Source organism: Balearica regulorum, chromosome 10, assembly GCF_011004875.1.
Source record: "Balearica regulorum gibbericeps isolate bBalReg1 chromosome 10, bBalReg1.pri, whole genome shotgun sequence".
NCBI lineage: Eukaryota > Metazoa > Chordata > Aves > Gruiformes > Gruidae > Balearica > Balearica regulorum.
The window spans coordinates 6,767,032-6,781,372 of record NC_046193.1 but is presented as its reverse complement, the minus strand read 5'-3'; the positions used below and the strand labels follow the sequence as shown (position 1 = coordinate 6,781,372).

General features: G+C 36.6%; 1 protein-coding gene across 2 annotated transcripts in view; it reads right to left on the bottom strand.

The window, feature by feature from the left end:
• The window catches only part of STIMATE (STIM activating enhancer), a 36,797-nt gene that overhangs the window by 4,524 nt on the left and 17,932 nt on the right, over positions 1–14,341 (bottom strand). Inside the window, exons 2-7 of one of the 2 annotated variants that reach the window (XM_075761880.1) lie at positions 13,483–13,531; positions 11,589–11,684; positions 8,181–8,302; positions 2,469–2,581; positions 1,470–1,547; positions 442–597 (exon numbers count right to left, since the gene is read on the bottom strand). In XM_075761880.1, the coding sequence (XP_075617995.1) occupies positions 442–597; positions 1,470–1,547; positions 2,469–2,581; positions 8,181–8,302; positions 11,589–11,684; positions 13,483–13,531 (614 nt within the window). The remainder of the gene's footprint in view (positions 1–441; positions 598–1,469; positions 1,548–2,468; positions 2,582–8,180; positions 8,303–11,588; positions 11,685–13,482; positions 13,532–14,341) is intronic. The other variant, XM_075761881.1, reaches the window with a different exon arrangement.

Below are 14,341 nucleotides of genomic sequence, written 5' to 3'. Positions count from 1 at the left end.
ACTCATCCTTCAGCTGAACTGAAAACTGCCCATTCAATTTAACTGAGCTACAGCAACGATGTAAATACTTCTCCAAAATCAGGCCTGTTGCCTCCAACAGCTTCCTCCCACTTTAAGCTATTAACCTCTCTTTGAATTAGAATTGTCTATTAGTTTGGTATTCTGTTTGGTTTTTTTAAGAAGCACTTGTAATACAGTTCACCTGTGATATTTAAATATATTATTATGTCTTCCTGCCAATCTGGAAGGAAATTACCTACCTTGAGTGGTGCAACAATGCTGTTTTTCTTAACTGGTTTTCAACTGCAAATGCTAGGAATTACTGATAGAGGTACATGCAAAGAAAATCAAAACTACGTTGACAGTGTTACAATGAAATCAATGGCATGAGGGATGAACTGGATTGATATTGCATTAATTGCAATAATTAACTCTACATACTTCTGACTCTGACTCTGACTCTTCATGTGATGCTGCTCTCCTGTATCGGACTTTACTTCCATTTCTTGAATCTTGTCCCGCTTCCTTTTCTTCAAGTTTAGCTTTTGTCTTCCCTTTCTTCATAAGAAAATTATCTACTACCCAGAACATTAATGCCTGTTAAAGAGAGGGAGAGTTCAGTTTTCCATAGAGTAGCATATGTTCTCTTAGTCAGTATTTCGACAGAATTAGGAAAACTTGACAATAATTCTGAATTGGCCAAACAGGTAAAATCTTGTACGGGCATACAGTCACATGGCTTATTACACATTGCATGAATGCTCTAGAACACAGCTACTTTCTTCCTTTGTAGAAGAGAAGAAAATAAGTAGCTCCTGTTCACAGTGATCATATATTAATTCTTCATGTAGAAATGTGAACGGTTTAGGCAGACATCTTAGTGCAACAGACTTTTGGTTCTCAAAGGATAAAATCCATGCTTGAACAAATTAATGAAAGAAAAAAAAAAATCACCAGCAGTTATTAAATGCAAGGACACCCACCATCTCTGGCTCCAGTCCCTAAATCCCAGATTGCTGAAGGAGTATACTTTGGGAAGGATGATTGCGCACTTGCCCTTTTCCTCTGCTCCATGATAGGCCAGCCACTATTAGCTATGGTCAGACACAGGATACTTCACAGTACTGCTATCCTTAGACCAACTGTTTCCTAAAGCAAATTTCATTGTAATTTTATAATCTCTATGTCTGTATTTCAGTATTATGTTCCATCTACTGAAGTCATCAGGCCAAAGAGGTCTACGAGGTATTTCTGCACCTCCCCTCAGCCTGGTTACTTAGCTCAATATGGATTTCAGCTTTGTAAAATCTACATATCCAGACATTTCATCCATTCTTTAACACCCTTCCTCTTTAAAAAAAATAATTTAAGCACCAAGATACACTGTGCTTTAAGGACTAACATTAATTAACACATGGCAGGAAGATACCCAAGTAAACATCTCACAGAAGCATGCAAGTTGTACTAACATTAACAAAGAAGGGAACTATCAGCATGACGATAGCCAGCTCCAACTGGGGGTTCTCTATATGATTCAATAAAGCTACCTGTGAAAAGAAAAGAATTAAGTTCAGATCATGGCAGCATGTGCACATAACTGGATTATTAAGTGCAATTGTTCATGTACTAGCTAACGCTACAGAAATAATTCATATGAACCAAAAAAGGACAGCTCTGTAGAAAAGGAAAGTACTGAGGACAGCTTATAAATTACCACAGATAAGTGGGGCTGGCAAGAAACTTATCTCTGTCATTTTTGTTTACAGAAGTCTGAAGAGCTGCGTTAGAATCATCTTGAACATTTTAGAGCTGCATGCTCCCCAGGAACATGCTTAAAGTTCCATCTTTAGGAAATTTAAATAGAGCAGAGTTTTACAAAATACACAGTAAAGAGAAGACAGTTCCCAAAGTAGTCCAGAGCATACAACAGGGACAAACTGGTTTTAATGGGCTATGACATCACACACCATTACTTTGAACATTATGTTGCACAGATTCTATCAAAGTAAATATTTAGCCAGTCATCAGAAATGGCTTCACTAATCCATCGCCAAATTTCTAAAAATTCTACAGTTTACATCTATCAGCAAGGTCAGGCAAAGAAAATTCTTTAAAATACTACAAGAAGCAATACAAAATAGCTTAAATAAGAATTAAAGAATTAAGAAAAGGAAGAACCACTTAGTAGCTTCAAGAGCACTCAGACAAGGGGATAGAATAAAATTTTATATATTGCAATATATAAAAATAAATCTCCAAAATATGACAGGGTATTCCTGGCAATGGATGCCAGAAAGCCAAATTAGCAGTATCCTAATCAAACTGGAAGAACATACCACTATCACAGAGTTAAACGGCATGCAGACTGTTATGATGCTTGAGCCAAACCAATAAACACTATGAGAAATCTACTGCTTTACAGCTTCCATCTGAAATTCATTTGTCTAAAATGCTGTAAAAATACCAACCTCTTTCCACTGAGGTATAAGAAGCACTATAATGATGATGGTTTTCTCAGATCCCATAATCATTATGTACAGGACACACTGGCCCACCCAAGCACTCCACTGCACTGGGTCACCTGCAAGAAAGGAGAAAGGTTCAACATATGCATAGGGTTGATTTTACTTCACAGTAAACATTTTAGAAAAGCAGTATTAGAAGAGGCAGGGCAGCTATATCCTCTTAAAGGGCCTTCTCCTATTTCTTTAGTGCTGCTCCTTCCCCTCCCTCAGCCTCACCCCAACTTTCAAAAAGTATCAGTTCGAAACTGATTATAACAACAGGACTTTATCTGATTCAGCAGTACCTGGTTATACACTCACTGATTTACATAATCTGATGAAAGCAAGACAGATATAGTTGCATTACATTTGTTTCTCATCCAATTATTATTTCTGACCTTCTGTCATGAAGTATTAAGCTTCTTAAAAGGGAAATCTTAAGGGAAACATAGCTGGGGAAAAAACCTATTTCCCTTCAGTCTAAGTAGAAATGTGATTTCTGTCATTCTCCCTAGGCTACCTTAAACATATTTTTCTTGTCTACAAAATTAGTTACCATAACTAACCAATCACAATTGAAGCAACAGGTGCAAGCGCTGCTATGAAAAATGTAATTGAACAAAAAATTAAGATCACATTTTAGTTTCAGTCTGAAAGAGTTTGAAATTCTGCTGCACCCTACTGTGGCAGAGTGAAAACCTGAGTGCATTAAGTTATCTGCCAGGACAGAATGAAGACCACAAATATTTGTACATGAGAACTTATATAGACTATTATACTCTATGAAAGCAAGGAGAGAAAGGGAAAAAAGAGGACCGGTAAGCCTAACAGCTTTGCAGGTGAGCTTAAAGCAGCACTTCACTGGAAACCAAAAGGAAGCTTTGGAGGGGGATGTTGGCTCTTCAGTCTTCACAATACCCTCTGCAACATCTTCAGAGGCAGCTTAAAACTTTTAGCCTGGGGATGAATAGTGGGCAATGGAAATTCAGATGCCTTTATGTATTTGTAATGCATAATGGATAGTTGCCACTTCCTTTTCTGGAACATTTCTGAAAGGCTTTCAGTATTAATACTTGGTAGCAGTCTCGAGACTTACTGTTTGCTGCTTAAATGCTACAAAGAGAAACATCAATCAGACTGCAGTCCAAAACAAAGATAACTTCCTAAACAAGTTTTACAGTAAGAGCTAGTGATCAACACTTAATAGTTCAAGAGGAAAATGGTTAAAATGCTCAAGTTTTACAATTATATACTGCAGTTTATGGCTTCTCTTATTAAAAAAAAAAAGTTAGAAAATTTGAAAGGGGAAACATCAGTAATTCAAAGTTGAGCAACTGTGATTCTTCTGAAGATACAAGGCCAGAATTAGATTTGTGACAAATTTTTGCAATTAATTTCTATACTCCACATTTTTATTAGCATTCTCTAGTTTTCTTAACTAGCGAATATGAAAAAAAAAAAAAAAAAAATCTATCTGTAGCTACAGACCTACCACTGAAGCTTTGCCAGTTTATTCTAGCTCTTTTCCAATCTGTATTTAGTTCCTAAAAGCAAAGACAGCTATAGCAATTTTGCATCTATTCCAACTCCGTCACATGAGATTTTGTATGTCCAAAAATTGTGAAACTCTTGTATTGAGAATGTTGTGCACTATCACCAATTAATGTTTTGTTCCATAATGTTTGGGGGCAGGGAGAGGCAGGGGGCGGCACTGGCTTTTGCGTTTGGGGTTTTTTTTCGGTACATGACTGAAGTTAGAAGTTGTGTATATTCAATTCTACTTGAGGATTTTTGTGTGTGCAGAGAGAACAGGGATGCTCTCTGCTTTGACTTTACCAACACTTTTGACAGTCTCCCAATAGCATCCTTGTAGTAAAGTTGAGGAGATACAGACTGGATGGGTGGACGTACAGTTCTGACATAAAACAAAAAAGCTTTCACAATGAGAGCGGTTAAGCACTGCAGTAGGTTGTTCAAAGGGGCTCTTAAATCTCAAACCATGGATAAATTAAAAACTGGACTGGACCACACACTGAACAAGCTGCTTTAGCTTTGAAGTTAACCCTGCTTTGAGTAAGAGGTTGGATTATGTGACCTCTGGAGATGCTTTCCAAACACATTTTTTTCTATGATTTTATAAACTATACAATTCAAGGGAAAAAGTAGAAGTTAATACCATCACCGCATCCAGGAGTTATCGCCAAGAGTATTCAGGACATTTGTACATTCAAAGACTCAGTACACAAACTCAAATTAGAACTTTGAAGTTACTTGCAGTATCAAGCAAAGAGATCACAGCACGATTTAGTCGCCAACAGAGTTCATTGTCACCAAGAGCAACTTAGTCACCTGTTTTCTACTCGCAGCAGCTAAAGTAGCCTAAGACAAGAAGGGAAGGAGAACGCAGGGAACATTCTTTTCAGTACAGATCATGACTGCTTTTCTCCTCTTTACATACTCAGATGTATTAACTGATTCTGCACTTCTATTAAAATCCAGCTGCTGATGTAATGAATCTGAAAATACAAAACTGGAAATATGAAGACAAATCTAATAAACTTAAAAATGCTGACATAAAAAAGCCCTTGAGGGAGCTCATGCTATTTTGTTTGTAAATCAATGTGCAGTCCTGTTTTGCTGTACACACAGTGACCATTTATGAATACTGATATTTTGCTATCCATTCTTTCCTTGAGGCATTTATGCTTAAAAACTATCCTCCATATAAAGAAGATGCTTTTAAAACCAGCAGGACACTGCTATTTTTGTGACAGCTTCAAGTAATGAATCACCAGGGATCAAGTAATAGAGCTAAGAAGGGAAATGAGCTCACAGTGAGAATTAACTTGAGACAAATGATTATTTAGGCTTTAGAAGCACAAACAACATTGCTCAATCACAAGAAGCGAGTTGGGTTTTTTTTTGCAGGGGGCTCTTGTTTGTTTTCCCACACTTGCAAACAAAGTGAAATCACACCGATCTCCAAGCTGAGGACTTGACTTTACTACACCAGATAAAATGCCACGGGTCTCTGATACCTTTCAATAAGCAGACACCTCACCATCCATCTATGCTAAACACCCATATTTAACTTCAAAATATTAAGTCTAAACACACCTGTAAGCCCACAGGACTGCATTTTAGTCCCCTCTTCCACCCTACTTAGTTTAATTATTTTAAAGAATCTTATGAAAAATAAGACGAGATTTCTTGGGGCCAAAGTGAAAACTTTTAAATAAAAGGGTAATACAGGGGTTTTTCACTTCAGAAGCCGCAGTAGTACTTAACAGAAGAGGGCAGCAAGCAATCCAGTGCAACTTGTCATTTTAGACACATTTCTTCCATAGGGTCTAACCTTACTGCACAGCCACTACTAACAACTTTCCATCTGCTATCTAGTTCTCTTTATAACAGAAGCTTCTCCCACATAATTAATGGAAACACAGATTTACAATATGTTTTTTAATAGTCCTTATGATAACTTGATTAAAAAACCCAACACACTAAGGTCAGGACAGTACATTAGTGAAGATACAGAAATGAAAATTAGTCACTAATAAAATAATCTGGTATTGAAAAGAACAACTAAAGTGGAATTATATAATTTCATATACCGCTTATATACACACAGAGAAGAAATACTTGATGAACAAGTTTAGGCATTTCAGATGTCCTAACTCAAAATGACAATAATAGATCAGTCTCAGCCCACCTCTGCAGCAGAACACAAGTAACAAGTTCATTTGTTGATTTTAAGAGCTTAGCTACTGCAGTCACAGATGCCTCATAACTAACTACAATAAAACCATGTTCATTTTAGAAGCCAGTAAGAGAGACAGACAAATTTCAGGAGAGTGAACATACTCCCCACATCTTCCCATCCACACAGACTGCTTATTGTTACAATGACATTAAAGTGGGAGAGGAGAACAAATTACACAAGAAAACCCAGCATGCTATTAGGAAGAAATAAAGTCTAGTATTTGAGATGATTACAAGTACCTACCTGTAACAGAGCAAAAAACTTTGGTGTATCTGAGTGGAAAGCCAATTTTATATGAGCTGAAAGCTGTTCAAACATCTTTAAATGGCTTCAAGCCAAATCGACAATCAGAAAAAGGGACTTTGGGCAATAAGTCTCAAAGCTCAGTCAGAAGGTGTAGCTTGGCAATGTCTCAGCTCTTTCCTTGCCTTTTTTCCTTCCCTGGGCATTGGTGCTTACCTAATCCCTTAGAGACCCAAGTCTGGGGTCTGATCTGGAGAAATTATTTACTTTTCTACATATGGTGATTTTTCTGATGGTTTAGCTCTCTGAATCAGTTCCCTGAAGAGTCAGATGTGCACCAGTCCAAGGAAAAGAGTGGAAATACTGGACCATGGGATATGGGGGGAAAAAGCAGATAAACAGGGTTGTGGCAGTGCTGTTTTAAACAGCTTAAATGGTCATAAACTGTACCCTAAAATATACACATTAAATTTACATACATCTAAAAAAGTGCCCTAATGGTACAGGCAGTTATTTCTCTTAAGATAGATGCTTGTCATCATCTCAATTTTAATCCTCTGACATTAAAGCAAATAAATTAATGCTATTTGACTTAATTGTAAACTTCCCAAGCTTTTAAAGTACTTCATCTTTGCAAGGCCTTTATTTATTTATTTATTTATTCTTACTTCTGTCAGCCACTTAGGGTCATTAAAAACCAAGAAATCTACAAAACAAAAAACCTACCAATAGTAATTATGAAACTGCTATGAAAGCTTTTACTTTCCTAGGCAAACATTATTTTAAGGGTTTTTTCCCCCCAAACCATAGGGGGTTTTTTTCTGATGAAGAGCCACAGCTCTCTTATACGGCAACTTCTTGAGTGCAATTTCTTATCTCAAGGAGCTTCAGATGTAATTTTTAGCATCTGTACAGAACTTCCATTCCCAACCAGCCAGACTAAACAATCTGAAAGTAGTAGGTTGAACAGAATTAAATGCTGATGTTGAGTACGTATGATACTCAACTGTATCTGCAAATCCACAATTTCTGCAGATGAGTGGACTTCTGTGGCTAACGTAATGGAAGATAAACCCCACAACTTCACGCAAAAGTGATTTCACTAGTCTATCCCTCAACCCGTAAGAGACGTATGCATTTTTCATCAATGATACAAGCTCTACATTCAGGAGTTTGAGTGATCATTTCTTGAGGACAAGCACAGGCCATCTTGCCATTCTCTTCACTGAAGGTATGTGGTTGTTTACTTTAAAGAGGGCTGGCAGAACTCTTAGCCCATATCTTCAGACAATGGCATGTGGTTCAGTGAAAGCTTTAATAGGAAATGACCTTCCAGCTATCATTTATTTAAAAGTGCTTCAGAGTAAATTTATCATGCTGTTATTTTTTCCATGAGATTAGCCAGTATTGTAATTTGTTCAATCACTCCTAAAAAATAAATATTCAAGCAGTTGTTCCAAACTCACTAAATGCTTAGAGACTTGTTAAGCTTTTTAACATAGAAGGTGCATGCCAAGATACAGAGCTTAGAAGAACCCTTGTGACAAGTGAAATATTAAAATGACCACTATAATCATTGTATAATGATTTTAAGATCAGTCAACCACTAGCTGAAATATTCTGAGATTCTACCCTGAAAATAATTTCAGTGCAAGAACAGAAACATTTACCATATTCACCAAAGCGAAGGGTCTCCCACTGCTGCCATTCCACAATGCTGCTGACTGCACGTATACCAACATAGATTAACAGCATTCCTAATGTGGCATCTAACAAGAAGTTGATAAGGTACCTGAAAGGAAAAACGTAAAAGAAAACAAGGAGCAAGGGTCCATTTTCTACAAGTTCACAGTATTTTAACACCATGATTGATAAAAGATCTGTATCTATGTTGAGAAGCCAGAGTGTTGAGAATAATCATTTACCCATTTCTGTAATTACATAGTTAACCTAAAATGTAAATAGTTTTAGAAAAGTCTCAATGCTTTGTTTCTGTCCTTAAAGTTAAGCTCCAACTTCCATTTTCATTAACTCCGGTGTGTGTATGCGCATATTCTATATAAACTCCAACATTCATTTTACTCCTTTAAAACAAACCCAGATTTCCTTTTTACCATCACTCGTTCATTCTGCATTGAAAGCTGGTATTTGAATAAGACCAAGGGAGGAAAAGGAAAAGGAATAAGAAGAGAAGTTACCTTAAAGACACCTCAAGGAATTTGAAGGTAAAATATCCAACCCAAACCACTTTCATTCTGAGGGGAAAAGACACCACAGCTAGACAGTTTTTCTTGCTCAAGGGAGCCCCCTCCTAGCCTCAACAAGGAGCAATGAGCAGTGGAATACCATGCCCAGGGCATACAGTCAGTATCTAGGCCAAATTTCTGCTTGGTGTTAGGAAAAAAAAAAAAAAAGAAAAAAGATTCACTTTCTTGCACTTCAGTTCTTGTCCAATAAACATTTGAAATAATCAGGAACAACCCTTCCCAGAAAAACAAAACCAAAAAACTAACAACCAAACCAGCCCTCAATAGACACACAACTGCTGCACTACTAATTTTATTGCTTCAAGAGCAGCTTCTGGGATCTGCTGGCTATGGAGACAAATCCATGTGGAAAAAATAGTATCAGAAAGTGGAAGGCAAAGACAGAATATGTGCATTCAAAACAGTAAAGGAGGAGCTGTTCTGACCCTCAAAATCCCATTCAAGAGCAGACATGCCTTGCTTCAGCCAAGACTTACCCATAAACTTTCTAAAAAATAGTTATTTTCTAATAATTGTGTGTCAAATCAGAGTTTTAATGAACTTCATATCAGACAAACATTAACATCAAGGTTTAGTGTTTGGCAGAGGAAACTCAGCAATTTCAAGTGTACACAAGTCGTTCTAAGGCCACAAGGGGCTGCTCTAAGTCTATAGCAGGCAGGCAGCCGTCAGGAGCAGGGAGAAGAGATGTGCCAACACCTATTTCACAAATTACAGCTCACAGCGCAGGCCAAGCATGCCTGATATTCCCAAGCACATCAGGCTCACTACGTATAGGCAACACGCTCATTCTGCAATGCATTGCGTTAACCTTGCTCGCATGTAACCGATGCACCGGCACGAAACCAAAACAAGTTGCTGCTACTATCAGATAAATGCACTTGGCTGAGAGTTCAGACTAAAAGCACCGACTTCCCAGTGTACCGCACACAGCCAGCCGAGTACCCTGCACTACAGAAAAGCATCGTTTGCTTTTTCTATTTAAAATTCTTCAAACAGCAACCCATCTGTCGAGGTGTTTTAACAGATGTTTTATCAGCTTTGATATTATCACACACCTGCCTGAATTACAGCACTACATTCCCAAATTAACAAATGGCAACTTCCAATTGTAGTTATTTCCAAGCTTTGAACCACAATATTTTCTCAAACTACATTCTCTGGTTTTGTTCTGAAAATAACTCACAAGCTACAAAACAGGAAAGCGCAGAAAACCATCCATGTTTGAATTCGCTGAGTAAAATTATTATTAAAGTCACAGCCAGAAACGTTGCTTTTACTCACTAATTTTGACCCACTCGCACGCTTAAGATACATTTTTCCCAAGAAAGCACAAGCGGCTTTGGTTAATACTACATGCTAGCTCCATGTTGTAATTTTTGTTATCCTGAGAACAGTGAATAACAGTTCTCACTCTCTTACTTGTTTTGTGTCATGTTACATGAAAAGTGGTATTTGAAAATGAAGTTATGCAGACTACATTAAAACATGTCAGTAAAGCTTTTATTTTGAAAACTCAGTACACAGCACAGTTATTTTAAATTTTAAAATATTGTAATAAACTATTGAGCTTTAGCTTTAAACGCTGACAATTTTAGACATGTTTTGGTTAGCTTACTTGAATTTATACTTTAATATATAAAAGTGGAATGAAGGCAATTTGCACCTGCCAGTTTTTACATCTATCAGGAAATTCTTAAATGGGTAAACAAGGAAAATCCTACAATGATGCCTGGTATTATTGAAACTGTCATAACTATAACCTAAAGTTTACAGTTACAGTGTGTTAAAATACATTTATTTTCCCTACCAAAACACTTTGTGGTGGGAAGAGAGAAACAGTGTTTTAGTACACATTTATAGCATGTAGGAACACAAAAGAAGCTGAAGAGGAATAAGGGAAATAAAACAGGCTTGTGAAGCAACACAAGCATATTCCTTGAGCTGTGTAGCTCCTTTGTTTACCAAAGGACAACAGTGAGCAGATGCCATCGAAGGAACTGGATTGGTTTTAAAGGGCAAATTACTAGGCTTTTAAAAGTAATTTCACAGCTTCTATTACCAGGAATCTGTAAGCTTCTTTGAGCATGAGCCCTATCAAGAACAAACCCAAACAATTACCATTTGCTTCAGAAGCTCCTGTAAAGAGCCTGACAGGCTCCTAGTCATAAAATCTTCAGGTTTAATATACTACAGTGAAATGCTTATCTACTTAGTCACACTGCTCCAAGCGTGACATTGCAAAATTAATTTTTGTACTAACTGCCTGGGTACCGAGCAAGATTTCCTGCTTTTAACAAAATGAAAATAATACTGCAGTAGTTAATGTAGGTTTTAGAAGAAAGTACAAGCCTGAATGATTTTTGCTAAATACTCCTGAAACCAAACTGACTTTATATTAAAGCCTTGCTGCAGTGAACAGTGCAGTTGGAGGTCAGCATACACAAATTTATATTGATTTCCTTTGGTCCCTAGCACCTCCTTCGGTAAACAGCCTCATATTACAATGTGCATCCTAAGTCCTCATTCATTAAGAAGTAGTAAGAGTTTACCCTTGGTCTAAAACATCTATATACAGCCCAGAAAAAAAAAAAAAAACCCAAACACTTTCCCAGGTCCTGCCAGCCATGAATTAAAGAGCAGAACTCTGATCCTTGATTAACTAAACTTAAATCACAGGTTTTTGAAAGTGACTGATTTTTACCATGAAAACTGGTTTCTCAGCCTTATTTTGCATTATTGTCCATGTACACCACCCAACTCAACTGAGAACTTCCATAAAGATCAATTATTCTGAAATTAAACACTCACAGTGAACAAGGGTCTTCTTCTGTAAGGCTTGATAAATAGACATTTACGAAGTGGATGAACAACATCCCTATGGCTTGCTTGGAAGTATCTAAAAACCTGTATGGGGTAAAAACAGTTTTTAAGACACACAAAACTGTTTACACCACAGTCAGACATTGCAAATTTATTTTAATTAAAATTCCATCTCAATTAATCATTTTTTCTTCAAGTGAGAACAGCAGAATGATAAAGTGTCATGGTATTTAGCTTATTTAACAATGTTCCATTTTAAATTCTGCCCCTTTTTTTTTCTTGAATATTGCTAACAATAAACCAAATCATACTAACCTGAAATCTTACCACTGTAAATTTAAAGTCTAGGGATATCCTCTTGGTATCATTTGCATTATCCAAGAGCTAATCCTCACTAAACCTAGCTAAGTCTTTAATAACCTCCTGTAAACAATGAGTATCCCAGCCTCGCTAGATATTTCACTCCTTTTATGTTTATGCAGTTTTAGCAAGTTTATGGCACAGACAAAAATAAAATCCTCATTGTGTGCTTGTTGGTGAACAATTTAATAACTGGCTAATGAGTCCTTTATCTATAGTATTGTGCTAAAAAGCCAACATATTTTTCACCTGAAAGCATAAAGTGCTCTCACTGAATTTTATCTGTAGTACAGCTTAGACCACACTGCAAGAGAATTACAACCTTGAAAGCATTGTGTCCAAAGCAGGTGACGGAGAGAAAATAGTTTGTTACTTACAGGAAAAATATAAAAACACTACTTTGGTACAGTATTGACTCCAGCCCTTACCATTATTTTATCATCCTTTGCACAAAACCAAATCTTCCAGTGGATGTTTTATTAATTGTTAAATAGAGGAATTGTGTCAAAAGAATTCTGTAGGCAAGAGTTTGTTCTTTATACAGACCACCACCCATTTAGCCTGTTCATTCTACGTCTAAAAAGATCCAAACACCATTACTGATCCAAACTGCATTTTATGCCTGACTTCATCTCCCCTCTCTGACAAGTCTGTCTTAAACTTCATTCTCTTGCATTCATTGCATGACATAGAACACAGTGTTAGTGATGAGGCAGGAAGCCAGTAAGTTATTTATCTAATCAGTACACCATACTATAAATAACAATACTCAAGTCCCAGAACAAGTTTCTTTGCTTAAAAATTAAGTGCTATCACTGCACTACTCAGAATTTCAGGCTGAGGTAGGCTGTAGTACACAAAGATTTTGTATTTATTTTTTCAATAAAATAAAGGTCAGATTTAGTTTTGAAAAACAGCATTGTACGAGATGAATTTAAACCACTGAAGTTTTCAACAACTAGAACGGCAGCTCAACATTTACAGTAGCCTCAAAACTAGTATATGGTATGTTGGCATTGCTACAATCCAACAACTTTTAAAAAGTAATAAAAATATATTTTTTTACACATTGTATTCTTTTATGGCTTATGTATTTATCTTTTACCATACTGTTTTCTATCTTATATGTAGTAGGATAGCTACAGAACACGGAATTTTATTTAAGCCCAGCTGAGAGCTTCTTGTAAGCTTATGTAAGTTTGTAGATGTTCAGATGCATCTTAGGACAATTGTAAGTTCCCATCTTCAGGAGGAAGCACAACCAGAAGCTTTATGTCTAAATGCACATCTTTGTAGAGATTCCTGGAAGCATTTAGTAGGAAGGACTAGCAGGGAAACACACAGCAGATAACTTTTCATTGACTCATATATTTTGGTAACTTTTTTTGTTCCTCATTGTCAGTCACCAATTTCTTGTCATCACTTTTCTTTTTTTTCCAATCAACATATGCAAACAATAATTCCTTCAATTTCTAATACACACAAGAAAAAAAAATTAAGAATAAAGCATACAGAAACATACCATATCCTCCAGGGACGTCTTTCATGCTTTGGTTCTCTGAAGCGTTTTACTAAGAAGGAAAAAAAAATTGAAGACAATTAGCAACTCCCAGAGCAACAAAAATATAGAAAAGTGAAAGCAAATAATCTTGCAGAAACATTTCATTCTTTGATAAATTAGATCTTACGCAACTGCATTTCACTTTATCAGTCGCCAAGGATATATTTTTAAAGAAATTGGCTCCCTTCTGTCACCTTCAAGTTCCTGCAGATCCATCGTCTGACTGCTAATATACCTCACGTGAAAAAATAATCTATTACCGACCACCATTTCATTGGCATTAGCTTTTATGACCGCCCATCCAGAAAATCTAATTTCCGATAGGAAAGCAGGTATTAGAAAAAGCCGTTTCTTTTGCTCACTGGAGACCAGAAGTCAAATTGGAAAGTATTCTTGCAATATAGGGGCAATCTATAATATCAGAAATAAATCAAGTGAATTAGTAACAGGACAAATATATTCTCTGACACAGTATATTTATTTTATGGATGACAAATAAGACTTTTGTGGGCAAAATTAATTGCAAAAGGAAAACAGGACAGATTTTTTAATCAAATAAACCCTTCACAAAAAAGGTTGATACTTGTTAACATATTAAAAACTCAAAAAAATCCAGTATTAAAATTAATGCCAACTACACAAAGGCAAAAAAAAAAAAGATAAAAATTTGACTATTTCAACCTTGATACAGTTTATAATACAAATTGTTTGAGTATCTGATAAAAAGCTCCTCTGCACCCCCACGAAGGAGGGGAAGCCCAAATCACCCCCTGCCTGGCTACTCCCAGGTCCAGCCCAGGAGCCCTCAGCCCATCTCAGG